General features: G+C 49.1%; 2 protein-coding genes across 2 annotated transcripts in view; both read left to right on the forward strand.

The window, feature by feature from the left end:
* DHRSX (dehydrogenase/reductase X-linked) overlaps positions 1-9,474 on the forward strand; it is a 271,705-nt gene extending 262,231 nt beyond the window's left edge. Inside the window, exon 7 of the mRNA XM_026449577.1 lies at positions 9,008-9,474. Within this exon, the coding sequence (XP_026305362.1) occupies positions 9,008-9,196 (189 nt within the window). The 3' untranslated portion in view covers positions 9,197-9,474. The remainder of the gene's footprint in view (positions 1-9,007) is intronic.
* A 794-nt stretch (positions 9,475-10,268) lies between these two features.
* On the forward strand, positions 10,269-12,448 carry LOC111530997. Its single transcript, XM_023198241.2, has 3 exons — positions 10,269-11,366; positions 11,521-11,804; positions 12,270-12,448. The coding sequence occupies exons 1-3, from the start codon at positions 11,331-11,333 to the stop codon at positions 12,298-12,300; spliced, it is 351 nt and encodes a 116-aa protein (XP_023054009.1). The 5' UTR covers positions 10,269-11,330; the 3' UTR covers positions 12,301-12,448.
* The last annotated feature ends 1,202 nt before the right edge of the window (positions 12,449-13,650 follow it).

The raw sequence follows: 13,650 nt of genomic DNA on the forward strand, positions 1-13,650 counted from the left end.
AGCTGTGTGCATGGATCAGGGCTGTGTGCATGGATCATGGTTGTGTGCGTGGACCAGGGCTCTGTGCCTGGAAGGCAGGGAGGGAGGTGCTGACTGCATTTGTGTGGTTCTAGCTGTGTGCATGGATCAGGGCTGTGTGCATGGATGAAGGCAGGGAGGGAGGTGCTGAGTGCGTGTGTGTGGGTCTAGCTGTGTGCATGGATCAGGGCTATGTCCATGGATTAAGGCTGTGTGCATGGATGAAGGTAGGGCAGCAGATGCTGAATGCACGTGCATGGACCCAGCTGTGTGCATGGATCAGGGCTCATCATACCAAAGCAGAGAAAGAAGGGAGATGATGAGGGAGGGGTCTCTGGAAGAATCAGCCTGTGGCTATTTCCTGCAACAGCTCCCTTCTCCTCTCCTTCCCTGCTGTGCCTCTCATTTTTCTAATTTGTTAATTCTGGATGATAATATCCCATAATATTGTTGTGAACATTGCTGACAGAATATGTGGGAAACCATTTTCTCAACTGTAAAGCGCTGTGTAATTATGTAATTAGGAGCCATTCACTCCTCTCTCTGACTATATTGCCTGTGGCTCTATTTAGTACCCTTGAAACTCTATCTTCTCTTCTATTTTGTGTGTGTTTCATCTTTTTTTTTTTCCCTGCACTTATGCCTCACCCTCCACCCACTGCCCAGGCCTATTGGAAGCTCCCAGGCAGCAGGGGTTATTTCTAAAACTGTCTTCCTTTGCCCCAAGAGCTGGCAAAATATGAGTGAGCATTTAATAGACATTCATTGGACCGAATGAAGTTGAAGTGGCTTCTGTAGCTTGCAGCTCCAACAGTCTCGAGGACTGAAGAGGGGCTTTATGCAGATTTTACTATGAATGTTGCTGTGCACCATCTCCCTGGCGCCCCCGGCGGACGTCTGGGACTTCAAAGATTCCCTTGTGTGTGTTAAAAGAGAACACACTGCGTTCTTGGGTTTGGGTTCACATTGATACATCTTCTGTCATCTTGCCAGTCTCTAAAGATTGTCATTTTTTTAAAAAAGCTGTAGATAAAACGGGATGTGTTATTTAAGCCACAGGGAGCATGATTTACAGGACCGTGTTGTGTATTCAGAAGGCAACTTTCATTTCCCTGCACAAGGCGCCACCAAGGAAGGCCACTTCATCATTCTGAGAATGTGTGGAAGACAGCGCCTGTCAGCCACAGCTGCACAGGGGCAGATAATTAAATTCTGCCACGAAGCCGCAGTTCCTTGCTCTGTACAGGAGGTTGGCCAGATAGGACGTGTTTTAGTCTTTGTCGGCCACCTCTAGTCTCTTTGGCTTCCTTCCTTCCTTCCTTCCTTCCTTCCTTCCTTCCTTCCTTCCTTCGTTCCTTCCTTCGTTCCTTCCTTCCTTCCTTCCTTCCGAATCTAAAACCATTCTTAGGTAGTAGCCTGTACAGAAACAGGTCCAGGCTGAATTTCGCCCGTGGTGTAGAGTTTGCCAAGCTGCATAGGCAGCCAGAATGAGTGGGGTTCCCCGCGTGGCCTCTGAGCTCAGCAGCCTCTGGGAGCTGGTTAGAAATGCAGTCTTGGGTCAGGCACGGTGGCTCATGCCTGTCATCCCAGCACTTTTGGAGGCAGACGCAGGTGAATCATGACGTCAGGAGTTCGAAACCAGCCTGGCCAACTTGGTGAAATCCCATCTCTACTAAAAATACAAAAAATTAGCTGGGCGTAGTGGCGGGCGTAATCCCAGCTACTCGGGAGGTTGATGCAGGAGAATTGCTTGAACTTGGGAGGCGGAGGTTGCAACGAGCCAAGATCATGCCACTGCACTCCAGCCCTGGCGACAGAGGGAGACTCCATCTAAAAAAGAAAAAAAATGCAGATTCTTGGGCCTCCTAATACCCGCCGAGTCAGAAATATCAGGGGTGTACTTGTTTTTACAAGCTCTCTGGCTGATTCTCTTGAGTGCTAAGCATGAGGACCCCTGACCCCAGGACTGCAGGGGATGGAGCCCCAGCTTTGGGGCTGTGGACAGAAGAAGATACAGGTCTTGGTAATTCCATCTGAATCCTGAACGAAGTTCTGTTGCTTTAGTTGTTGTTGTTGTTGTTTTCAAAACAAGTGGATAAAAGTCCACTCAGGAATCCCCCAGCCTCACACAAGTGAACAAGAGTGATTTCGATTCAGAGGAAGACTTTGAGAAAACAGAAGAGTACAGTGTGAAAATTGTCTAGTTTTTTTAGGAAAGCCTGGATGACAGTGTAAATGGATCATAGAGGGGCAGAGAGAGAGGAGGAGGAAGAGGAACGGGAAGAGGAGGAAGGGAAGGGAGAGAGAGAAAAAGGAGGAAGAGGAGGAGGAAAAGGAGAAAAAATGAAAGGAGGAAGACAAGGAGGAGAGGAAGAGAGAGAGGGATAGAAAGAGAAAAAGGAAGAGGAGAAGGAAGAAGTGAAGGAGGAGGAGAAGATGAAGGAGGAGGAAAAACAGAGGGAGGAGTAAAGAGAAAAGGGAAGAAGGGGAGAAAGAAAAGGAAGAAGAGAAGGAGAGAGAAGAGGAAGGAAGAGAGAGAAAGAGGAAAAGAAGAGGAGAAGGGAAGAAAGAAGAGGAGGAGGAAGAAGTGGAAGAGGAGGAGAAGGCGGAGGAGGAAGAAGAGGGAGAAAATGATGAGAAAGAGCAGGAAGAAAGGAAGGAAGGGAGAGAGACGGATAGAAGATCAGCAGGAGGACAAGGGAGAAAGGAGGAAGAGGTGGAGGAGAAGGAAGAGAAGATGAAGGAGGAGAAAAAAGAGCGAATAGAGAGAAAAGGCAAGAGGAGAAAAGAAGAGAAAAAAGGAAGAAGAGAAGGCAGAGAAGAGAAAGGGAGAGAGAGATGGGGAAAAGAAGAGGATAAGGGGGAAAGGAGAAGATGAAGGACGAGGAAGAAGAGAGAGAGAGAAAGGGAGAAATAAAGAAGGAAGGAAGGGAGGGGGATAGAGAGAAAAACAGGAGGATAAAGGGGAAAGAGAAGGCGGAGGAAGAAGTGAAAGAGGAGGAGGAGACGGAGGAGGAAGAAGAGACGAATAGAGAAAAAGGAAGAGGAGGTGAAGGAGGAAGAAGAAGAGCATGAGAGAGAGGGAGGGAGAGAGGGAGGTTCTCTCGGGCTCGGCGGTGATGCCACCTGGATCAATTCGACGTAGACATTGGAAACGCCGTGGAAGTTACAGAACTGGGAAGGGTCGTTTTGTCCGAGGAGATGCCATCTCTCCTTTCCACAGTGTATGTCTGTGACGGAATCTCTTTGGTGGCTCTCATAGACTCCCCAGGAACAAAGACGTCACAGGCTCTGAGGCTGCCACCCTAAAAGAAGCAGCCTCTTTGGATGGGAAACTTCTGCCCTTGAGTGGATAAATTCCCTCCTTCGGTGCAGCCTTAAAAACCAGCCAGCAGTGTCTGTGCTTTGATTGACTGCAAGACCTTCCAGTGCCTCAAGCTAAGAGATAAGCCAAGATCATTCCTGGAGCTTGGCATTTCTTCCTGGTTTCAGAATGCCCAGAGTCTCTGCCATTGAGACCGGTCAATTTTGTATTAGTCACAGTTCTCAAGAAACACAGGACCGATAGGATGTATGCATAGAGAAAGGTTTAGTTTAACTAACTGGCTCTTGGGATTGTAGGGGCGGGGCAAGTCCAAAACTGGCAGGCTGGCTGGCAGGTTGGAGACCTGGACAAGAGTTGACATTGCAGCCTTGAGCTTAAAATCTGCAGGGCAGGGTGGAGACTCAGGCAGGATTGCCCTGGTACAGTCTGGAGTGGAATGCCTTCTTCTCTTGGAAGTGTCAGTGTTTGCTATGAAGGCCTTCTCCTGATGAGGCGAGGCCCACCCACATTGTGACGAGTCCTCTCCTTTGCTTAAACTCAACTGATTTGCAGATGTTTATGATATCCACAAGCTACCCAGAACGGTGCTTGACCAAATGTCTGGCACCATAGCCCAGCCAGTTAAATACATGAAATCAGGACATGAAGCCAGTACATGAAATCAGTCATCACAGAGCCCACCTAAGACCTGTGTTACCTGACATGAAACAGCACCAGCCATCTCCTCTGCATTGTCTGTCAGGTGAGTGTTGACTCCTGGTAAGAGCAGGTGTGTGTGTGTCTTATGGGATTGTACTTAAACGAAGTTTCCTTAATCCTCTCTGCTTCACGTGGTCACTGAAGACAGGAAACATCCCTACAAGTTTAGCACAACCCACAGCTCTCACTGGGGAGTTGAGAGCATGTGTGTGCACGTACACATGTGCACACTCATGCACACACATATACATGCACACGTGTACAAATACATATAGATGCAAACACATGCACGCACCTGCACCTCCCCACATACACGTTGTACACATGCACACGTGCATAAATGCACACACATTCACATACATGCATAGACACACATGCACACACATTCACATATACACATGTGCAAACCCATACAAAGACACGTGTATATCCACACATCTGTGCCCACATGTGTGCACGTATGCATGAGCAAACACGCACACATGCACACACATTTATGCAAAGACATGTATATTCCTGTACACACATGCACATATTCACACGTGCATTCATGCACATCCACATATGTACATATGCTCACACATATCCATATACATACAGACATGCAGTTACACTCATACAATACACATCTACCCACAAGTACACAGTCACATGCATGCATGCATATACACACATGTGCAAACACAGGCACGGACCCACACATGTGTGCCCACACACACATACACATGTGTTTCCCCAAACACACGCATGAATACACACAGGTACCCATTCACATGTACATTCATGCACGTGCACATACATGCATATGTTTACACATATACATACATTTATGCACATACAATCATATGATACACATCTACCCACAAGTACACGCACACCCACGTACATGCACACATGTACCTACGTATATCTGCGCGCACACACACACGCACAGGTTGTATGACCCTATGATTTGCGTGTGAGTCAGCATCCCAGAAAACATCCAGCTCCGGGAAACCTATTTTACAGAACATTCCAGAAGGAGCAAGCAGCAGGTACAGAGAGGCAAGAGGCAGGGGACATGGTGGCAGAAGCAGCAGGATCCCTGGGTGGCTGGAGCAGAGGTATGGAGAGGAAGTGTGGCCTTTGTAGAATGTTCAGAACAGGCTGAGCCTGGGCACAGGTCCTGAATCTCTCTTTGACCACAGCATTGCTCTGTCCCCTCTTCCACAACTTTGGGGCATGGAAACTCTCCTTGGGAAGCTCAGCTCAGAGTCTCGTGACTTGCCAGCCACTTCCCTGAGTGTGAGTTTCTGCCCTAAGATGTGGATGGTGCTGAAATAAATACACGTGCCCTCAGATCTCTCTGAGCACATCTCAAGGATCTGCTGCCAGCATCTGCATTCAAATAGCAACATTTACAGACGGTGAACGAGCCTCTGTGTGCCTTGCAGAGAGCTGGGCAGTTTACCCCCCACGCCCTGCTTAGCCTCATCCCTAGGAGACATCTCGGGTGATGCCATTCCTACTGCCCTCTGCTCCTGGCAGTGGAGAGTTAGAAAGTTTCCTTGCACGCAGCACAGGGGACCCGCCCCAAGGACAAAGGGAAACCCTGTGTGTTTCTCTTCTGCAAAGCGCAGCACGTCTAATACAAGTTAAGTGTGGAGTTCAGAGGGAACAGCTTTGTGAAGCTCTTTGAACAGTCACAGGCAAATAAATATCTCTGTGTGCCCGGGATGCTATCTGGAGAACAGGAGCTCTAATAAAAAGGAAATCGTGGCTTGAATGACACAAAAGGGATTTGCTATTTCAAATTCACAATGTCTGCCTTATCTTAGAAATCAGAATTCTCAGAGTCACCCCAGATATTTGCTCAAATGGGGGCAGAACCAGAATTGGTAAATGCAGCAAAGGCTCTGAGGAATAAATTCCTCCCTCCCTTCCTTCGTCTTCTCTTTTTCCTCCAGTCCTTCCTTTTGCCTCCCTTTTTTCCTTCCTTCCTTCCTTCCTTCCTTCCTTCCTTCCTTCCTTCCTTCCTTCCTTCCTTCCTCCCTTCCTCCCTGCCTGCCTCCCTTCCTCCCTCCCATCCTTCCCTCCCATCCTTCCTTCTTTCTCTTTGGTTCTTTGTTTCTTTTCTTTCTTTTTTTTCCCTTCTCTCTCCTTCCTTCCTTCCTTCTTTCCTTCTTTGCTTCCTTCCTGTTTTTTCTTTTTTTCATCCTTCCATTCCTCCCTTCTTCCCTACTTTCTCCCTTTTTTCCTCCTCCCTCCTTTCTTCTCTGCTGCCTTTCTCTCTCCTTCCTTCCTTCTCTCTTGCTGTCTGCTTCCTTCTTTTCTTACTGCCTGCCTCCCTCTCTGTGTCCCTCCTTCCTTCCCTCCTTTTTTGCTTCCTTCTTTCTTTCCTTCATTCCTTTCTCATTTCTTCCTTTCTTCTTCCTATTTTTCTTTCTTTCTCCTTCTCTTTCTTCCTTCCATTGATATTTTTTTCTTTCTCTTTCTCCTTCCCTTTCACTCAACCCTTCACTGATCTTTGAATACTCAAAACAAAGGTGCTTTGACCCAGGCCATAGCTGATGACACTGAGTTGTTCCCAGCAGGTGCAGGACTCGGTGCAGACAGGTCCGTCCCCTCCCTCCCTGCCTGGTTCTTAGTACTGCCTGGCATGTACAGATATGGGTGAGTCACAGTTCCACATAGGTGGGGAGTCCTCATAATCGTGGCGGAAGGTGAAGGAGGAGCAAAGGCATGTCTTACGTGGCGGCAGGCAACAGAGTGTGTGCAGGGGAACTGCCTTTTATGAAACCATCAGATCTCGTGAGACTTAGGAGAACAGCACGAGAAGACCCACTCCCATGATTCGGTTACCTCCCACTGACTCCCTCCCATGATACGTGGGAATTATGGGAACTACAGTTTAAGATGAAATCTGGGTGAGGACACAGCCAGACCATATCAGCCTCCAAATCTCCCAGGACACTTTGGGTTTGCAAAACCTCCAGCCACCCCTAGGTGATTTCCAGACTTGGGAAGTTCTCTAGCTCCATCCATTTCTTTTTAGGCAGCAGAAAAGCAGAGACAAGTCCGTGGGAAACAACCTCGGGAGTCTGGCAGCTCTGTCCCCGCACTGGGGTCCGGCCTTCCTCTTCCCCTTGCTGGGCACCCAGAGGATGGGCTGGTAGGCACACTGGATTCTCTACCCTGCGTTTCCACATCACACTGGCTGCTGAAGTCAAGACCATGAGGCAGTGAACTGGGAGCAGGAGAATTTCTGAAGTGACTGGGTGTCACAGGCCACCTCACAGGGTCTGTCCTTTTCCTTTTTGGGGGGCGTGTGCCTGAACTCTCACCAGTGCTAGGTTTGGCCACGTGGCCCACGTGCGTCTCGGACTCCTGGACTCCAGCAGTCCTCCTTCCTTGGTCTCCCAAAGCGCTGGGATGACAGGCATGAGCCACCGCAGTGCGAGGGGCACTGGTGAGAGGTGAGATCAGTTCGGGCCGATGGATCATCACTCCCAGAAAAGTAGAGGGGACATGACAAAGGCCATATCTGGTCTTTATTCCTGGTTCTGGAACAAGGAGGAACTTCTAAAACTCTTGCAGTTTCACAAATGCTAGCAACGCCCTGGTTGTACAATGAGGTGACTGTTGGTGCTTCCTAAATGGCTTCGAGATAGGGCTAGCCACCAGAAACACCAACCATGTCATGAGGGAGTTGGAATTTGGGGCCCGCCTGACCTCTGGGGAAGAAAGAGGGACTGGCGGTTGAATTTGATCATGTGACCTACGACTGAATCAATCATGCCTATGCAATGAAACCCCAGTCAAAACTCTGGACATCAAATGTCTCAGTCTGTGTGTGTTGCTGTCACAAAACACCATAGCCTGGGCAGCCTGTAAACAATAGACATTTGTCGCTCACAGTTCTGGAGGCCGGAAGTTCAAGATCAAACCATGGCAGATTCTGTATCTGGCAAGGACCTGCTTCCTGGTTCATAGACCGTGCCCCCACATGGTGGACACGTTCACCAGAGTCCCAGAAGCTCCTTGCGAGAGATGACCTCCTGAAACATCTTCACTGTGACAGTAAGATGTTAAGGACTGTATTGGTTCCTGGATTATTGCATCCTGGCTCTGAAGGTTCTCAGGTCCCACAACTTCTAATTCCTCTGGGAATGGTCCGTTTCTTCCATCCCGCGGACCATGACCAGAGGCCAGCTCCCACTGTAGAAAACCAGGGGATTCCTCTGGGAATCCCCCGTTTCTTCCGTCCCGCGGACCATGACCAGAGGCCAGCTCCCACTGTAGAAAACCAGGGGATTCCTCTGGGAATCCCCCGTTTCTTCCGTCCCGCGGACCATGACCAAAGGCCAGCTCCCACTGTAGAAAACCAGGGGGTGCTGTGTTTCAAGATGATCACCTTCCACTCGGGTCAACTCCCCAGTCTTTGAAAAACCTTTTTCTGCATCTCACGTTCCTCTTTGAACCGTCTGTTTCCATGAAGCCTATGATCACAGCCCATCAATGCCTCAGTTCTCCGATGTAGCATGCCTTGCTGAATTGAAACCAACAGTCTTTTTGATGTTCTGATGTTTCATCTAATTGCTTAATATTGTTTACTAAATACAGAGGCCAAGCACTCCCTCATCTGCTTCTAGTCAATGAATAAGCATTTCGGTCTCATAAAGAGTGCGTGAATTAAATACGTACATCAGGGATTTTAATATGCATCTGCCTAGTGAGCTGGAGGAACCTACCATTGCAACGCAACCCACTTGGGTGCGTTACTGTCAGTGCCTGTTCTGAAGAAACCCAGCAGCAGAGAAGCTGTGGTTCCGATCGATCACCCCGCCTCGCTTTCCGCATACATTTCTCAGTGTGCAGCTGATGAGTATCTTCCACCTTTCCCTGCAGCATCCATGGCAGTCCGGAGAATCCTGCTTCCTGCTCAGAAATCTGTCTCACTCTGGCCTTCTTTTCTTCTTCCCCCAGACCCCTGATGAGGGAGCGTGGACTTCCATCTATGCAGCGGTCACCCCAGAGCTGGAAGGAGTTGGTGGCCGTTACCTGTACAACGAGAAAGAGACCAAGTCCCTCCACGTCACCTACAACCAGAAACTGCAGCAGCAGCTCTGGTCTAAGAGTTGTGACATGACTGGGGTCCGTGATGTGACCCTGTGATATCCTGCCTCAGGATAGTTGCTGTCCCTAGAAACACATTGCACCTGTCAGTGACTTGTGGGTCTGTGAAGACTGCAGTGTTTTGAGTTTCTCACACCCACCTGCCCACAGGGCTCTGTCCTCTAGTTTTGAGACAGCTGCCTCAACCTCTGCAGAACTTCAAGAAGCCAAAGAAACATTTTGGGGGATAATCAGCCCAGGTGGTCCTCAACCATAAACCTTGTGATTCCAAAGTGCCCAGTTATCACACGTGCCATAAATAATTACATTATCCAACACAAACGTGCCGCTTTCCTTGCCGCGTTAAGTACAACCGAGTACAAAAGTTCCAAGAGAGATGACCTCTTTTCGGGGGCCGCAATATCCTTTCTGAGACGTAGTGGTGGATGAGGTCTCCTGTTTGATTTTGTTCCTGCACTCACTCATTTTTCCAGAGACCCAGCTGTGATTCACAGATGTCAGACATGGGGAGGTGTGAGCCTTGCTTGCCCCAGCCTGTAGGATCAGTTTCACGTGGCCAGCAGCAGCATCTGGTCAACCTCATTCCAGAGCGGCACAGTCTCAAGTGAAGGATGCCGCTGTCAAATCCGAGAATGTAAACCGCTGAACAGCTATGGATCAAATGGTAGCCCTCAAAAGATATGTTCACGCCCTAACCCTCAGAACCTATACATATGACTTTATTTGGAAAAGAATCTTTGCAGATAGAATTAAGAGTTTTGAGATGGGCCATTATGGATCATCCCAGTGAACCAAATGCCATCACGAGGGTTCTTATCAGAGACAGGTGGAGGGAGATTTGAGTACACAAGACAAGATGTTCATGTGATGATGCAGGCAGAGACTGGAGTGATGCGGCCACAGGCCAAGCAATGCCTGGAGCCACCAGGAGCTGGGAGAGGCAGGAAGTATTGTCTCTTACATGCCTCAGAGCAATCTTGGCCCTCCTGACATCTAGACTTTAGACTTCTCGTCCCTAGAACAGAGAATAAATCCTTCTTGTTTTAAGGCTCCAACAAATTGGTAGTTACCTGTTACCACAACCACAGGAAATGTGTACAGCTTCTGATACTTCTGAAAGCCTCACACAGCCAAAGGGTACATCCTTGGTATAGACGATACACCACCTGGATAATCCAGATGATCTCATTTCAAGACCCTTTACTCAATGACACCTGCCAAGATCCTTTCTGTGAATCAGATCTCATTCACGGATCTTGGTGTAGAGGCTCACTCTTACTCACCAGACAGGCAAGGAAGGCTCAATCCTTTGGCGTTAGAGAGATACGTGTTGGGTTCTCAAATTTCAACATGGAGAAAGGAGTCATTTGCAATGCTTTTGAGAAAGTACTGTGTAGACCCTACGAGCCTGCACTCATTATGTGTGAGGCTGATGACCACTGGTTGGCTTATTATCCATTCCCCTAAGTGACAAAATCCCACGGACTATTCAAACCCAACATCAGCTCCTGGCACGCCGGTACCTTTGCATCACAACCAGCTGCGATTCCAGGGTGGAGTTCAAACTAATTGCGGGGGCGTGTGCTTCTTACATGACTGCTAGATTGTTCCCAGATGGGTGAGGTTGCCCTGACAAGCACCTTAAATGAAAATAATAAATGTGTTGTTTCGCCTCTTTAAAAAAAAATCAGTCATCCTCCGGGAATGGGTTTGTCACCACAGATGGTGATTTTCCTTGGTAGATAACGAGGGTGCCTGGATTTCTGTTGTTCCTTTACAGAAAACCAGGAATTCGATGTCATGGACCCACTAGCCAAGGGACCTTCCTTGGTACAAAAGGGTAAGAAATGTGGATTTGTTCCCTGGGATATTCACGTTAGATGCTCACTACATCATCGGCGTCAGGTCAGCTGAGACAAAGGATGAGGAGACCTAGAAATCAGGCAAACAGGCTTTACTGAGCTGCTTGGTTGGTCCACCACGGTAAGAGGAGGCAGCCCCCTTACAGACTACAGCAGGGTTTTGTAGGGCCGGAACCAGGTCGGGGTGGGGGAGCTGAGCCAAGGCTGCAGGAGGACTGGGTTGGGGTCGGAGAGCTGAGTAGCGGTTGCAGGTGTCTTGACCGCATCCTGGAGATGTTTTTTGCCAGCTTCCTTATGCAAGGTTGACAGCCATGGCAACCACATCCTGTAACTGCCTGGACAAACAGGTACTGGCGGGGTCAGTGAAGGGGGGCGTTTGTCTTTAGCCCTGGGGCAGGTGTGCGGAGAGTGCAAGGGACTGTATTGTAAGGCCTGTGGGAGGGGAAGGGAACAGTCCGGTCGGGGTGATCCTAACAGTTGGTATGTTTCTGTTTCGGGCAGAGCTCAGACCTCAACACACAGGACTCTTGGTGCAGAGAGAATGAGCTCAAGCCCCTTTTGCAGACAGACACAGTCTCTGTGCAGCATGTCCGCTTAGATCTTAAGACCCTTCGTAGGAAAACCATGAATGATACAACCAGACTGACAGGCCAGGAAACAGCCTCCAGGAAGGACAGCCTGCCAGAGGTTACAAGGACAATGAAACTTGCAGGGTACACGCATGATATTGACCTTCCTAGCGTAGCTGGAGTCATGGTGCTGCAGGGAGACCTGAAGCCTATATGGTGAGAACTGCAGCAAGATTTATGGTTCGGGGGTCTGTCCCACAGACACTGAGCCAGCCACGGATGAATGAGGTACACTGACACAGCTATTCTGCTTTGCCAGTTTGGCTGAGTGTCCCAGCCACTTAGTAGTGGCCGTGGCCTGGATCAGTCAGCGAGACTTGCATTTATTCAGTAAAGATTAATTGACAAAGGTCGTGAGTCAACACCACTAGAGGGAAATTGACGTTGCATACTTCCCTAAGTAGAAAGCAGTTAAGCTCCTGCCATAGATCAAAGGTTAGTCTTAGGACCACATGAGGAAACAAGTTAAACTCCCCACATTCCTTTGTTTCTACTCTAATTTATTAAACTAAAGGTAAGGGGACTAGGCTGCCTTCAGCCAGGTGTATTACCGAAGTTATGCAAACTCGCAGGCCTTCGCAGAGGGTCTGTGGCTATTATAACTAAAATTTTTCCCACCAGCCTGACTGAACCCCCGCATCTGGATCTGTAGAGGCCCCGGCGTCCCATCTGCCAAGCTCCCTTTGAGGCTCAGATCTCTGTGTGAAGATGATGTAGATGGTCCCATGAGATGGCTGTGTGTGGCCGGGCGCGGTGGCTCAAGCCTGTAATCCCAGCACTTTGGGAGGCCGAGACGGGCGGATCACGAGGTCAGGAGATCGAGACCATCCTGGCTAACACGGTGAAACCCCGTCTCTACTAAAAATACAAAAAACTAGCCGGGCGAGGTGGCGGGCGCCTGTAGTCCCAGCTACTCGGGAGGCTGAGGCAGGAGAATGGCGTAAACCCGGGAGGCGGAGCTTGCAGTGAGCTGAGATCTGGCCACTGCACTCCAGCTCGGGCGACAGAGCAAGACTCCGTCTCAAAAGAAAAAAAAAAAAAAAAAAAGATGGCTGTGTGTTCACACAGCTCATTGCAGGTTATGACATTGATCAGTTTTCCAGGCCTGCTGTAACAAGTGACCATAGCTGGGGGCCTCAAGACAAAAGGAATTATTTCTCCTCTCCCAGCTCTGGGACCAGAAGATTAAGATCAAGGTGTCTCAGGGCTCTGCTTCATCCGGAGGCTCTAGGGAAGGATCAATTCCTGCCTCTCTTAGTTGCTGGGGACTCCAGGCATCCCTTTGGCATGTGGTTGCATCACTCCAGTGTCACAAGCCTGTAATTCCAGCTACTCAGGAAGCTGAGACGGGAGAATTGCTTGAATCCAGGAGGTGGAGATTGCGGTGAGCCAAGATCATGCCATCGCAAGCCAGCCTGGGTAACGAGCAAAACTCCATCTCAAAAAAATAAATAAATAAATCCTCATTTCCAAATAAAGTCTCATTCCCAGGCTCTGGGTATTAGGGTATAGACAGATCTTTTTGGGAGACCACAGTTCAGTCCACTACAGTTGTGTCCAGTTCCATCAGAGGATCCTCCTGCCTCTCCCAGCTCCTGGGGTCTCCAGGCGTCCCTGGGCTTGTGGCTGCATCACTGCAGTCTCTGCCTCTGTCTCCACGTGGCCTTCTCCCTGTATCTGTGTCTCTACCTGTTTCTAATAAGGACACTTGATAATGGATTTCCGGCCCACCTGGATAATCCAGATGATCTCATTTCAAGACCCTTTACTCCATGACACCTGCCAAGACCCTTTCTGTGAATCAGATCCCATTCACAGATACCAGGGATTAGGCTTTGCTCATATCTTTCTGGGAGACACTATTCAATCTACTCTTGGCCACAGGAACCAGGTGCCATGAGAGTGCAAAAAATATTCTTTCCATTTCTAGAGACCCGGAAAGCCACGGAGGTGGATAGCTTCTGTTATCTACACGCCAAGTTTCAGGAGTCTGCACTCTGTG

This window comes from Piliocolobus tephrosceles, chromosome Y (genome assembly GCF_002776525.5).
Source record: "Piliocolobus tephrosceles isolate RC106 chromosome Y, ASM277652v3, whole genome shotgun sequence".
NCBI classification, from domain to species: domain Eukaryota; kingdom Metazoa; phylum Chordata; class Mammalia; order Primates; family Cercopithecidae; genus Piliocolobus; species Piliocolobus tephrosceles.

Excerpts from the sequence above, each read along its gene's own strand:
- LOC111530997 (XM_023198241.2), top strand. The coding sequence starts at position 11,331 with ATGGCAACCACATCCTGTAACTGCCTGGACAAACAG. Across the intron at positions 11,367-11,520 it reads GTAACTGCCTGGACAAACAG|AGCTCAGACCTCAACACACA; the intron begins GTACTGGCGGGG and ends TGTTTCGGGCAG. Across the intron at positions 11,805-12,269 it reads GGAGACCTGAAGCCTATATG|CCTGACTGAACCCCCGCATC; the intron begins GTGAGAACTGCA and ends TTTTCCCACCAG.